General features: G+C 32.9%; 1 protein-coding gene and 1 long non-coding RNA gene across 30 annotated transcripts in view; one reads left to right on the forward strand and one right to left on the reverse strand.

Moving 5' to 3' along the window:
• Window positions 1-4,999, forward strand: part of LOC119473117 — a 54,012-nt gene extending 49,013 nt beyond the window's left edge. The window contains exons 2-3 of the long non-coding RNA XR_005202298.1: window positions 3,246-3,262; window positions 4,966-4,999. This is a non-coding gene — a long non-coding RNA (uncharacterized LOC119473117). The remainder of the gene's footprint in view (window positions 1-3,245; window positions 3,263-4,965) is intronic.
• Window positions 1-14,221, reverse strand: part of ADGRL3 (adhesion G protein-coupled receptor L3) — a 559,234-nt gene that overhangs the window by 70,843 nt on the left and 474,170 nt on the right. For all 29 annotated transcript variants that reach the window (XM_017541414.2, XM_017541407.2, XM_017541408.2 and 26 more), the window contains 2 exons: window positions 4,107-4,173; window positions 2,209-2,300 (listed from right to left, as the gene is read on the reverse strand). In XM_017541414.2, the coding sequence (XP_017396903.1) occupies window positions 2,209-2,300; window positions 4,107-4,173 (159 nt within the window). The remainder of the gene's footprint in view (window positions 1-2,208; window positions 2,301-4,106; window positions 4,174-14,221) is intronic.

The raw sequence follows: 14,221 nt of genomic DNA on the forward strand, positions 1-14,221 counted from the left end.
CCACTAAATATAATTATTGATTTTTTGTGTTTAGTTTTCTAAATGATAATATCATATTCAACCCAATTACCTAAAAACATATGAACATCATACAAACAAATTGATATTTAAAAATATGTGACAGTACTAAATACAAATCATAAAGTTAAAGGTAAGGAAAACTCTTCGTCTTTGCTAAATTAGACAAAAAAAAAAAAAAAAAAAAAAAAAAACACCTAAAAAGTATACTTGAAATATAGGACAAAGAATAATCCTTTCTGCTATTTTTTAAGCCAGTGTTACATAAATGTTAAAAGTCTTACTCTCTTATTTCTGACAGTATTTAAATACATGATACAAATAAAGTGTTATTTGTGTTTTATTTTATACTACAAAATGGGTGCAAATATGTAATTTCTACTAAAATGAGTATAACTACAATATGATAAATATATTTTATGTGCCTATTTAATTTATCCAAATTCAATTTCATCAGGAACAAATAATCTAAGAAACCAATACTGTATTTCAGAAGTACCGTTCAGTGGTACATAATTCAACAATACAACGACTGTTATCTCAACTAAGTAATATTGAGGATTACAAAAGGCTATCACTTATTGTAAATAATTTCTATTTTGTACCACTATATTTTAGTTTTTCTAATTCCTTGGTTATCCTTTATATTTCACATAGACAAATAATTCCTTCAACAAAATTAACTACTTAATATCAATACACCTGGACACTAAAGTCTTCAATATGTTACTTTATTCTGTAAACATTCATTGAGAGCCTACTATGGGCCAAGAACCGTCAGGCACTGAATGTAGAAAGATGGAAAATGGGTGACATAATTGCTATCTGAAGTAGTTCAAGGAGAATGTCAGTAGCACAGAAAAGTCACAGGTTACCTCATGAAACTTCTGAAAATACATTCATTTAAATAAAAGCTCTTAAATATAACACTAGCATAGACAAATTACATAAAAATGAAATTTAATATATTGTATCTTAATAACTAATATACATCTAAATATTACTATCTTTCTAAAATATCATACACTCCAAAGAAACAAGATAAGTTTTTTTGTTATATCAAGGAATGCAACTGTTTTTCTTTTCAGGAAATGTAAATTAGCTACTTTGTTTTTGCCTATATAAAGTCTTACTACTATTGAAAAAAAACGTGAATGTTTTCATACGGTTGCATGACAGGACTTTCAAAGCATACAAAAGTGGAACTTGGGTGAAAAAACAAACTTTCAAAGTTGTAAGATGATTAAATAGATAAAGACTTCTGGAGAGATTCAGCTTTAGCTCCCAGAAGGTTAAGTGTTAATATTTCAAAGGGAGGTGAAATTTAGAGCCATATTTTTATATGACAAAATGTCTGTTTACATTAGGAAGATTTCTTTATTTCTCTCAGAAGGAGAGGGCAGCTGTCTAACAGCCCCTATATAAATGCTCAGATTCATAAATCTGGGGTTCCTTTTCTATGATGTAAAATCCCCCTTTTGGTACTTGTGCGTACAATCATCTGGCTCTCATCACATTGCTCTGGATGAGGAGATGGAGTGTGAGGAAGTAATGTGGTAATTGCTCTGAGAAAGAATAATCTGGCTGGGCATGGTAGCTCAGGCCTATAATCCTAGACCTTTGGGAGGCCAAGGCAGGCAGATCACCTGAGGTCGGGGGTTCAAGACCAGCTTGGCCAACATGGTGAAATCCTGTCTCTACTAAAAATACAAAAAATAAGCCAGGCATGGTGGCAGGTGCATGTGGTCCCAGCTACTCGGGAGGCTGAGGCAGGAGAATCGCTAGAACTGGGAGGTGGAGGTTGCAGTGAACCAAGTTTGCACCATTGCACTCCAGCCTGGGTAACAAGAGTGAAATTCTGTCTCAAAAAATTAAAATAAAATAATAATAATAATCTGTCCTAAATAGAAACATTGCGTTTGTTTTTGGGACAAAATGAATATATATATTTAAAATTAACATGTTCTAAATAAGAATTTAGGAGAAAAAGTATCTTTGAAAACAGAACTTTATTATACTTATTTTCAGGCAGATCAAGTCAATTTGACGGTCAATGAATAATCTTATTCAGCAAAGATAATACACGCATATTCTTTATCATTTTGTCATAAGATTTTGACATAAAAGAAAGGATAGTTTGGAGTATAAATATAAGGCAACCTATACAAAACAAAAATAAAAATCACTTACTTGATATTATCAAGACAGCCTGATTCAGGTTTCAGTATAGCAGTATGATGAAACATTTTATATAAAGCAATCCCAAGGAAGATTACATTAAGCTGGAATGCAAAAGGTAGTGTTATGTAGCATAACTGGAGTAGGAAAAAAAACAAAAACAAAATCTATTCTCTGTAACAGATGAGATGTTCTGGGAAATTAGGTCTCACTACACTTTCAAAGGAATTGGATCAGAGATGACTGCCTGGCGTTTTAGTAAAGGCAAGAAGCCAGTTTTGGGAATTGGGATACTGCTGAGTTACAAAGCACTGCTATGTCAAATCACACAAATACAAAATCAGCATCAGCTGGAATGATGCTGTGGAAATTTTGAAACAATTCAAAGCCTAGTGTGTGTCAAAACAAAAACAATACTTTTTTAAAGATGTGTTACTATTTCTATACTCTGAATGTTTGTCTGAATTTATTGTTTAGTGACACATTTTCAAATATTATATTACAAAAATACAAATACTAAAATCAATATATTTTTGTGTAGCTGGCTCAAAAGGATTATAAAATGTTGGCTAAATTCTGATGCTATAATAAACAAGGACTAAAGTAAAAGAAATCCCCAATGGCATTGTCATATCACTGGAAACAGAGAAAGCATAAAATTTAAAACAAAACAGAAGTAAAGTCCTCATGTAAACTTCATATATCACATAAAACTAAACTGTATTTAACAAAACACATAGTGAATTGCCCTTTACCACTTGATTAATTTATACATTCCACAAGTTGGCAATAAAGCCCTCCTGAAATTCTTTCAAAAATACATATTCACAATACTATATCAATCATCCCCAAATCCAGAAAGTTTACAAAGTGAGAGTTATTTTAAAAAAAATCCATTCAGTGGCCCCTAACATGAACGAAATCTAAAAGGTGGGAAAACCTAATTTGAATTGACATAAGGCTGTCCACGGTCTTTCTACTACTTGCTCTTACCTTTCCTTTTTCCTTTTTTTTTTTTTTTTCTGGCAAAATATTGTCTTCAGTTACAGAGTGCTCCCTAGTCACTGTGAGTATTGGTTGATATGTTTTGATTTTGGGTAACTGCCTATTCCTCACTAGGGATATTGTGTATTATGCAGTATATGTATCATATTATCTTTTCAAAGTCTGAAAATTTTCTGATTCCAAAATACATCTTGTACCAAAGGTTTCAGATAAGAAACTGTACACCTATATTTAACCAAAAATCAATAGGCTAATATTTTATTCACAAGATGGAGAACAACTTTTATTTTTAAAATAACTATATAAACAATTATACTAAGAGTTTAATCTAAATTAAGTTAAACAATTCATTTTTGAAACCAAAATATTATGAATCTCAAAACAGAAAAGGAAATATGATTCCAGAATATATGTCTAATGTGATTGTGCCATTCTCAAGTAAAATTTTAAAGTTTTGCTTTTAAATTTTAAAGTTTTCAAGATTCATATATAAAACAAAGCTGATAGGAAGAGTCAGGTGTTTTCTCATCTTTCTAATTTCTGTCAGTTTCCAATTCAAATTATTCAAAAGAAAAATAATGGAAATATACTACTGTCAAACTTAAACTCATCACTGTTCAAATATCTATAGAACCAAATGGATTATGTTGGATTAGACCCTTGAGTAGCTATTATATTGCATAAGATTTTGCAAATGCATATTTTCTTATTCCAACAGTTTTGATTAACTATTTTACAACATAAAAGTAGACTATAATGAGTGTTTAATTGCTTGAATTATGTAGGGTCAAATAAGTACATGCTTTCCCCACATTAACCTCTGTAAATTAAAGATAGTCAGTACTGGGATAGTGAAAGTTTTATTTCTTGACCTGGGAAACACAGAGTTAATTAGGAATTCTTACCATAATTATCAAGGTTGCTGGTCCTATAAAACTCCAAATGAAGTAGGTGTCAAGTCGGAGCCAACATCTGCAATGAGACACAAGGGAGAGAAGGCATTCAAGGACTGGGTATGGGACATACATCAAGAGTGAGCAAGTGACAGAGAAGAATGTGAGCTGCAAAGCATTCCACTGGGAGACAGGAAATATTACATTGCTTGTTCATTTAAATGCTGAATTATGTGCCCAATTTCTGACAGCACTATTGATGGAGTAAGATAATTACCCCTGGAGGAAGCAGGAAAAAATGGCACTGGGCCTATTTGCTAAGGCCTTTTGTGTCTGTCATAGAAACTTTAAAAAAAAGAGAAAGAAAGAAAGAAAAAGCCATACACGTAGCCATTAAATCGAGTAGCTTTAAGCTATCCTTTTCTCTCCAGTTATGGTGCTACATAACCTGTCTATCAGCTGTCGGGCAAAGTGACATTTTCCTGTCAGGAAGATCTGAGGAATGCAGTACAAAGAAGAAATAAATTTCGTATCAGAAGATTGAAGTTTAATTAGGTTGGGCAGCCAACCTTTGAGATTTCTGGAGTCTTAAAAGGTGCATTGTTACTGCTCATGCTTCTGGGGTTGCAAATGATCCTTAGCATCCCATGAAGTTGATTAATGACCCAAAAGTAAATTATTAATCACTTAATTTCAGCTACATTTAATACTCCTCCAATTCTTAAAACCTCTGGGAAATTCCACTTTCATTCTTCAGGATGACAGGAAGACAAAATGGAAGTGATTAGTTATGATAAAGATTAATGTAAATTTTGAACAAATTACATTTGATGTTAAAAATAATATATTGAATTATTTGCCATTTTGCCAGATATGAGGCATAATCAAGAAGAAAATATCTCCAGCGGTAAATATTCAAGACTGGTTTGGTATATAATAAAAATGTGCAAATCTTAAGGACTCAAATATTTCTGTGATTATAAAAGTTACTTATAAGTAATAATGGAATAACAGAAAAACTATTAAGAAGGGAAATTAGAAATGCCTATCAAAAAAGGAATGAATAAATACAATATTTTCTATTCCTTAGATGAAATGTTACAAAATCGTTAAAAAGGAGAAGTAGGTCTACATATGTCAATAGGATAAATAAAAAAACAAAGTGGGGTGCTGGGCGTGGTGTCTCACATCTGTAATTCCAGCATTTTGGGAGGCCATGGCAGGCAGTCCACTAGAGCCCAGGAGTTTGAGACCAGCGTAGGCAACATGGTGAAACCCTGTCTCTGCAAAATTTAGCTGGGCATGGTGGTGTGTCCCTGTAGTCCCACCTCTCAGAAGGCTGAGGTGGAAGGATCGCCTAAACCCGGGTAGTTGAGGCTGCAGTGAGCTGAAATCACACTGACGCTGGAATGCAGGTGTCTCACACCTGCATTCCAGCCTGGGTGACAGAGTGAGACCCTGCCTCAAAAAATATAAACAATATCAAATGTATATATAATAGCCTATATATATATATATGTTAAAGATACACACCACAGACATTAAAAACTACACACAATATATTTTTGATGGAGATATATATTATATATATATATATATATATATCTCCATCAAAAATATATGTTTTATATATATTATATATATATATATATATGTATTTAATGGAAAGGAATGAAACCCACCAAACTCATGTCAGTGCTTTCCTCCCACATAAGAGTAGAGAGCACCTAGAAGTGAACCCAATGGGCTTTAGCCATATGTTTTAGGTTAGTGATTACTGACAGCAAATACACTAAAATACTAACAGTTTTAGCATTTGAGTGGTGGAGGCAATGATGTTAATTATGGTTTTTGGCTTCCTTTACTTTGCTATAACTGTAAACTTATTTTAAGAGCTAGATTTTAAGAAAATAAAATAAAATAAAAAAGCCTTGAACCAAAACAAATTGCCAACAAAAAGCCTATTTTAAAACAATGAAGAGGGTGAGCACAGCAGCTCACCCCTGTTATCCCAGCACTTTGGGAGGCCAAGGCAGGAGGATCATTTGAGTCCAAGAGTTTGAGCCCAGCCTGGGTAATATAGTCAGACCTCATCTCTACCAAAAAAAAAAAAAAAAAAAAAAAAATTAGCTGGGGATGGTGGTGCATCCCTGTGGTCCCAGCTACTCGGGAGGCTGAAGTGGAAGGATGATTTGAGCCCAGGAGGCCCAGGCTGTGGTGCTGTACTCCAGCCTGAGCAACAGAGCGAGACTCCATCTCAAACAAAAACAAAACAAAAACCAAAAACGAAGTCTGGCCTTCTATTAAGTTAACCACATGTAAACTAATTTCAGTAGAAGCACAATAGACACTCTAACAAGAAAGTAACTGCAAGTTCCTATTTTTTATGTAGACAAGGTAATTTCTATATTCAAAGTAAACACAACAATCCTGTTTGAAAAAAACGCTATTAGTGAAGCAATCAATGCTTAGTTAAAAACTATTGGTTTGTTTGGATAATTAGTTACCCGTTTGTTGTGGTGGTGTTCAGAAAACTCGATCATAGGAAATAGAAGTGTGGTGCAAATATAAGCAGAAACAAACCAGAGAATTCAAGGTTGAAATATGAACATAGTCTTCATTCTGACCATAGGCTATCTTGTTACAACCCTAATAAAAGAGAGAGTGTGCGTATGTGAGAGAGAGAGAGAGAGAGAGAGAGAGAGAAAGAGAAAAAGAGAGAGAGAGACAGAAAAGAAACTCTTGGGAAAGGAAGATTTTCATAGGTCTTTCTGGGTCCTGAACAAAGATTGTATTTTCCCAAAGGGTAAAAACAATGAAGGAGCTTGGGCACATGGCTCACGCCTGTAATCCCAGCACTTTGGGAGGCCGAGGCAGGCAGATCACTTGAGGTCAGGAATTCAAGACCGGCCTCCACGTCCAACTTGGTGAAATCCCGTCTCTACTAAAAATATAAAAATCAGCTGGGCATAGTGGTGCGTGCCTGCAATCCTAGCTACTTGGGAGGTTGAGGCAGGAGAATCGCTGGAACCCAAGGGGCGGAGATTGCAGTGAGCCCAGATCGTGCCATCGCACTCCAGATGGAATGAGACTTTGTCTCAAAACAAAAACAAAAGCAAAAACAAAAAAACAATGAAGAACAAAACCAAAACATGGACAGTTTCCCAGTCTACATCAGACAGATACAGTTCAGACAGATACACACACACACACACACACACACACACACACAAACACACACACACAATTGTAGCTGGTGAATGCTGCTGAAATTACAGTAACATGATATAATGGTAATAATACATTTTAAGAAGGACTGCTAATAATGCAGCTCTTGTTATTTTGTAGGTCAAATAAGTTTTTGAAAGCTAATCTGAGAACTAAAACACATTTACAGAAAAATTCTTAATAGGAAAATGTGCTCCACAATCTTCTATAGAAGATTATTTTACAAGTTAAGGGATCTTAAATAAATATCTTTAATTATATTATTAACGGTTGTCTTGGACTAAGGGAATTTTAAAATTTTAAATAATCTCACCAAATGCTTTGTTAAAATAAAATAGTATCATTAAATTACAGCCTTGCAAACTTTGCTTTTTTGAAAATGGTCTCAGCTTAGCTAATGCTTTATTTGGAAATGTGCTTTTGGCATAGCAATCTTTTCTAAATGTAAAAAGGCAACTCAAAATGATTATTTTTATTCATTAAGAAAAAATTTTATATCTATTTGGTAGAATAGATTTACATTTCCTTTGGAACTGAATAGTGGAAGAGGCAATATAAAATACATAAAGTGTACTTAGTAAATCATCCCTCCATGAGGGCCGCTGGGGCTTTACTCTCTTCTGGAAGGCTGTGTGGCAAGAATCCCTTTTCTAATTTGATTGCCATATGTCCACACCTGCTGTTGTTTCTGGCCACATGCTGGCTTTCTCAAAGCCTTCTGTGTTTCCTTCTCTTCCTATTAACTACCTTAAAAATTTGCATGATTCCTGTCCCAGTTCCCTGTGCCTATGTTAAAAAATTTCACTCAGGCTTTAAGGTGGAGAAGAATATTATGTGGGGTCTATATATACATGTCTGGGCACGTATATCCTGCCTCAGAGTTTTCTTTTATAAGTCTGGCCATTCAGTGACATTTAGATACAATGTAAAAACACTGGCTGAGATGAAACAAAGCCAGTAGAACAATTTATCACACTAAACACACTGAAATCCAGCTGTGAATGGTAAGAGAGACCCACTACTGAAGAATACAATTTAACTGAAAATTGCCTTTATCTACCAAGCAACATTTAATTTGTGAAATAAGTAATTTGGATTGGCCATTCACATTTAATTTTTAAGAAATGGCCATTTCTTTTTTATAAATGAAATTGAATCATATATATATAATCTATACATTATGTTTATAAAAGTACTGTAACAAAAAACAGAACAGACTTGAGAAAGCAAGTGCATTCTGACCACACGTTTATTTCACTCATGTTTATCTGAGGCAATAGTAAAAACCTTTGATATTAGATATGTTCTGTAATTCAAAGAAACACTTGTCATATACGACAAAACTTGATCTCTTTTTCATTTATCTAATACAAATGTTATTGAAATTCATTTTCGTAGCATAATTTCATTTCAATTAGTAAAAGTAACACATATTGCTAGATATATGATGAAGTCTGACTGAATCATACAAATTTATTGATCTCGAAACTCTAAAGAACTGATGTTAGCCCACAAGAATAAATTGTCCTTCTCCTTGTGTTCTATTTTAAAATATTAACCAAAGTTTTTTAGAGTCATGTAAATTAACAATATGTTTGTTTCACTTTCTACAGGATGCTTAAATCAGAGACTAAATTATTCTTGATGAATATTAAATGTAACCAGTAAACAATCTTTGGCAACTATTAGATCATGAAATTCAGAAGGCTGAATCATATCAAGTTGTTTATAAGAATTTTTAAATTATACAACATCCTTTTCTCTGTAACATTTGCCTGCATATGTATGTATATATGTATATATACATGTATGTGTGTCTTTGTGTGAGTATATATATAGGCAAACATATATATATACATTTCTATATATATATATGTTTATGTGTGTGTATGTGTATATATATACATTTGCCTATATATGTGTGTGTATATATGTGTATATGTATACACACACACACATATATATAGGCAAATGTACACACACACACACACATGCACACACACAAACATATAGCAAGATTGAGAGAGTAAGAAAGGAATAAAGAGAAACTGAGCAAAAAAGAAGGGCAAGACGGAAAAAAGGAAATAGGTATATACTCCAAGTATAATAAATCTAGATCTCAGCTTATTGCATAATATGATTGTTAGGGATTCTCTAATGTCATTTTCATCACAGCACATTCATACGTCTAATGTTGAAATACTTTGTAAGCAAGTGCATGAATTATTTAAAAAAAAGCTTGGTGGAGAAGAATGGAACGCAGTCAGTGGTGGTCAAGACTAGCATTTGAGGTTCTGCTACAGTTGTGGATCTTAGAATTAAACACCACCACTAATATATCAAAAGTAGAGTGTGCTGTCTTTATTTCCTGAACATGTTATATTTTAAAAAATAATTTCATTATTTTTTCAGCAAAATGCATCCTACATTCTATGATGGACTATAAAGATAAGAATTATAACTATCTATTATAATGTATTAATACTACTAAATGTTGAGCAATTGCCATGTTCTCATCTTAGTAGAAGGTGAAATCTCCTAAGAACTGTGTACAAGAAACCCCTGTGACACAAGTTTACCTATATAACAAACCTTCACATATACCCCTGAACCTGAAAGTAAAAAAAAAAAAAAGACTTGTAATCACTACTCTAGTAAATGGACACTTTTTAATACAATCTATTTTATAATAAAAACCAATGTTGCTGATCATGTTTATGTTTCTTCATTTGCATCAGCCAAATAATAGTACCAGTAATAAAAGTTCTGATTTAATAAATACTTGTCTATGCTAGACACTTTACATATATACATACTTTTTATATACATACATATATTTATGTATATACATACTCTGATTCATAAATGTATATACACACACATACACACACACACAATTTCAAACATCAGAATAGTCTTGCTAGGTACTTACAATAACTCCCACTTTATGGATTAGGAATGTGATATTCAGGTAAACTACCCACAGTCACATAGATAATAAGGAGTTGAGACTAGATTTTATTCTAGTCTACCTGACTCCAAACTTTCTGTGGCTATTAGGTGTTTCTTCAGAGAATAAAGATACAAGTTATAAAACAACTAATTGATAATCATAAATTCTTAATAAGTAGGTGAGAAATTTATATGCTGTATATAATGCACAGATTACTAAAACAGGTCTCAAGTCAAAATATCAGATCTTTCTAAATATAAAGTCATTTGATGTCAGTGAAACTTTTAGTATTATTAAACAGCTTCATCACTGCAATATGACTTATATATCATAAATCATTTAACAGAGTATAACTCCAAGGTTTTTAGTATATTTAAGGAATGGGAACCAATCACCATAATTTAATTTTATATTTTCATTTCACCAAAATGAAACTCTGTACCCACCAAAAGTCACTCTTCATTGTCCACCCCTCACTGCCCTGCAATGACCCAACCATACTCTCCCATCTTCCCAACCACTATATTTTCTGTCTTTAAAGATTTGCCTATTTTGGACATTTTATATAAACAGCAACATATAATATATAGTCTTTTATAACTGGCCAAACTATAGTCAAACATATCTGGTGATAATATTACAGTAAAGTTGATGCTTCATGTCAATTAAATGTTATAAGAACATTTTATAACATCATATAATAATTGCTTAGAAAAAGACTCCTTAGGTGAAAATATGATTTTCTATGAGTTTGAAATGCTTAGAAACTGTGAACAAAATGAGTAAATCTATGAATATCACTTCAGATACCATCAAGATCAATGTTCCTCAACGAATCTTTTTCTTGAATAATACTCTAATCTGATACTTTTTTAAAAAGTCTATAATCACTTTTCTACCTACATGATTATGCTGGTTAGATAATGAAGTGAAAATAAGGAAATCTGGGGTCTTTTAACTAGCAGAGAAGAGACCACTCCTTTTAGAGATGCTCTTAAGACAGTGAGCTAGGAAGACAAATGTAAAATTTAATGGATAATTTACAACAATTTTCAGATCATAAAATTTGATTTCAATTATTTTTAATGGCTTGGCTATTCTTCTAGTACTCAAGAATGTTCTGATCCATTATAAATGTTCATGACTTCATCCACACATTTAGAAACTCCTCATCAATTTTTTAGCCCAGATTTTCTATCCTAGACAATTCTCTGGGCTTTACCCCTTCTCAGTGTCCTCTCTCCCTTCTCCTGGTACCCATTTCTAATTCCTTATTCCAGTCCACTCATGATGGTACTGCTTTTTCACTTGCATACATGAGATTGAGTGAAAAATGCTATAAAATACCAATGTGCTTTTTTCACCGCAACCTCCACCTCCTGGGTTCAGGCAATTCTCTTGCCTCAACCTCCTCAGTAGCTGGGATTACAGGCATGCGCCACCATGCCCAGCTAATGTTTTTGTATTTTTAGTAGAGACGGGGTTTCACCATGTTGACCAGGATGGTCTCGATCTCTTGACCTCGTGATCCACCCGCCTCGGCCTCCCAAAGTGCTGGGATTACAGGCTTGAGCCACCGCGCCTGGCCTGATTTTTTTCTTTAAATAAAAATTTACTGTTCAAACAGTTTTGATGTTTTGGTAATATTGCAATAATTAAAGTTTAAATGAAGTGATTAGTTTCAGGTCATAAAACCAAAGTATTTAGCACTGAATTTCCAAATGTGCCCTGTCTGAATTATTGTTAAGTCAGTGCCAGCCTTTGTTATAATTATCTTCTGACACTATCATATTGATGGCATCACTGAATACCCATATAAATAATAGTCTAAGAGACAAAGAAAGATATAAAGAAGAGACAAATGAGAATGAATGCCCATTAACAGTGCAATTCATACCTGTGGTGTATTAGCAGAATTTTTTTTTAAAGATTATTGGTTTTTTAAATGGATTTTTAAAATGTCTGATTATTTTAACCAAATGTTATTCTAAGAATGTTCTTGAATATAATGGCATTACGGATAAAAAGATTTTGTTAAACACATAATGGCTCTTTACAAGCACCGCAAATTGATGGCAAACTAAGCAACTTCTCTAAATCAAATTTTTATGCTTTGTGTGTATGTGTTTTATACATAATAATAAATTCAATAGCCCTAATAACATTTCATAGAAAACATATGAAAATCCATCAGCCAGAGGGAATATGGTAGTTATCTCCGTATCTATCAAAATAGCATTTATTTAACCTATAAAACAATTTTTATCTCTAATTTTATCTCCTACCATTAATATAATTCTCCCAATTTTAGAAATGTAAGGTATTATTATTATATTAAAGGTTTCAGAAATAAAACCTCATTGTCAGTATAATAAACAAATACATTAAGAGCAGAGAAAACGTCTATTATTTGAATTATTGTAATAGACATTCAGTAGTTTCATTTTAGATGTACTCTAAGTAGGCAAGACTGAAGAATAAACACTTAAGAATCATGAAGTTCCAAAAACAAGCAAAAAAGACTTCCAAGGCATACATTTTACTGTATTGAGCTTAATAATAATTTAAAGAAAATAGCTGACAAGATTTCTCTGATTTCTGGCTAATTTTACTTTATTTTAGACGTGGATTATATATTTTCATATTTTAAAAAATCTATGTGGCTCATAGGAAGGTAACATTGCAAACAAACCTGAGATAGCAGAGATGTGTGTGAATAGAAGAGGCACATAGTGAGGAAGGAGTAGGAAATGCCATATTAAATAAAATAAAAGCAATACACAACAGCAAGAGAAACTGGGACAAAGACATTCTCAATGATAAGAAACAAAATACATAATTCTATATACAGGAATCCTTTGAGTTGTGTAAAAATTAATGGCTTATATTTTTCATTGCAATGTCTTGATTAAGTCCTGATGGAAGTAATCTGTTCACTTTAACTTCTCAAGTAAACCCCAATGGGTCAGTACTGGTTCTCTTCAATACCTTCTTCTTCAGTGGGCAAAATGGCACTGTGTAGATGTTGGATTCCATGAATTCCCAAAAAGTAGAAGTCAAACATTTTTTACATGTGTTCTGAATGCTCTCTGTGGACAGTTTATTTAAAATGTACAAACAAGACACTAAAATGTTTTATGTCCACCTGTGAAGTAGTTGAAATAATGAAATTTTTCCCATCTTTTACTCTCTGTTTTCCATCTACCCTCCCTTTTCTCTATATCTGTTTTGCTTATCTTTCTGTTGGAAAAAGTCACAATTGCAGAACTGAAGTATTATTAAGGCTTGTTTTAAATCGCTGCCTGGGAAACAAATTAGCCCCTAGTTTCACACAGTAATAATGTCAGTAAATGAGGGCTTCCAGTTATGGTGCAGGAAATTAAAGTAATGATGGCCAAAGCTTTAACAAAGTCACAAGAGACTACATATTATTGATTCTAAGAAAAGATAGATTTCTACTGTCCAAAAAATGACATCTGTCTCAAAGTAAATGACTAAAACACAAACCAAACAAATTGAATGAATTTGGTAACAGGAAAATTTCCAAATACCTACAGAGAAAAAATTTAATGTAAAACAAAAACGTAATTTGGAACTTCAGGAGAGCAAAATGGAACTACTTTACAATATTTGAAATAGTATAAGGTCACAAGTAACTATATTATTCAATTTCTTGGTAGGAAAATGCATTGAGCAAAATGTAAAGTCCCATGATCTAACTGCTAGGGGGTTTCGTTTTGTGTTGATTAAAATATTCTAAAATTAGACCTTACTGATGAATGTATAATACCATGAACATCCTAAAAACAACTGAAGTGTATACTTTAAACTAGTGAGTTTTATGTTATATGTATATATCAAAGTTATTATTTAAAAAAATGAGGGCCGGGCACGGTGGCTCAAGCCTATAATCCCAGCACTTTGGGAGGCCGAGGCGGGTGGATCA

This window comes from Cebus imitator, unplaced genomic scaffold (assembly GCF_001604975.1).
Source record: "Cebus imitator isolate Cc_AM_T3 unplaced genomic scaffold, Cebus_imitator-1.0 Scaffold133, whole genome shotgun sequence".
In the NCBI taxonomy this organism is placed as follows: Eukaryota; Metazoa; Chordata; class Mammalia; order Primates; family Cebidae; genus Cebus; species Cebus imitator.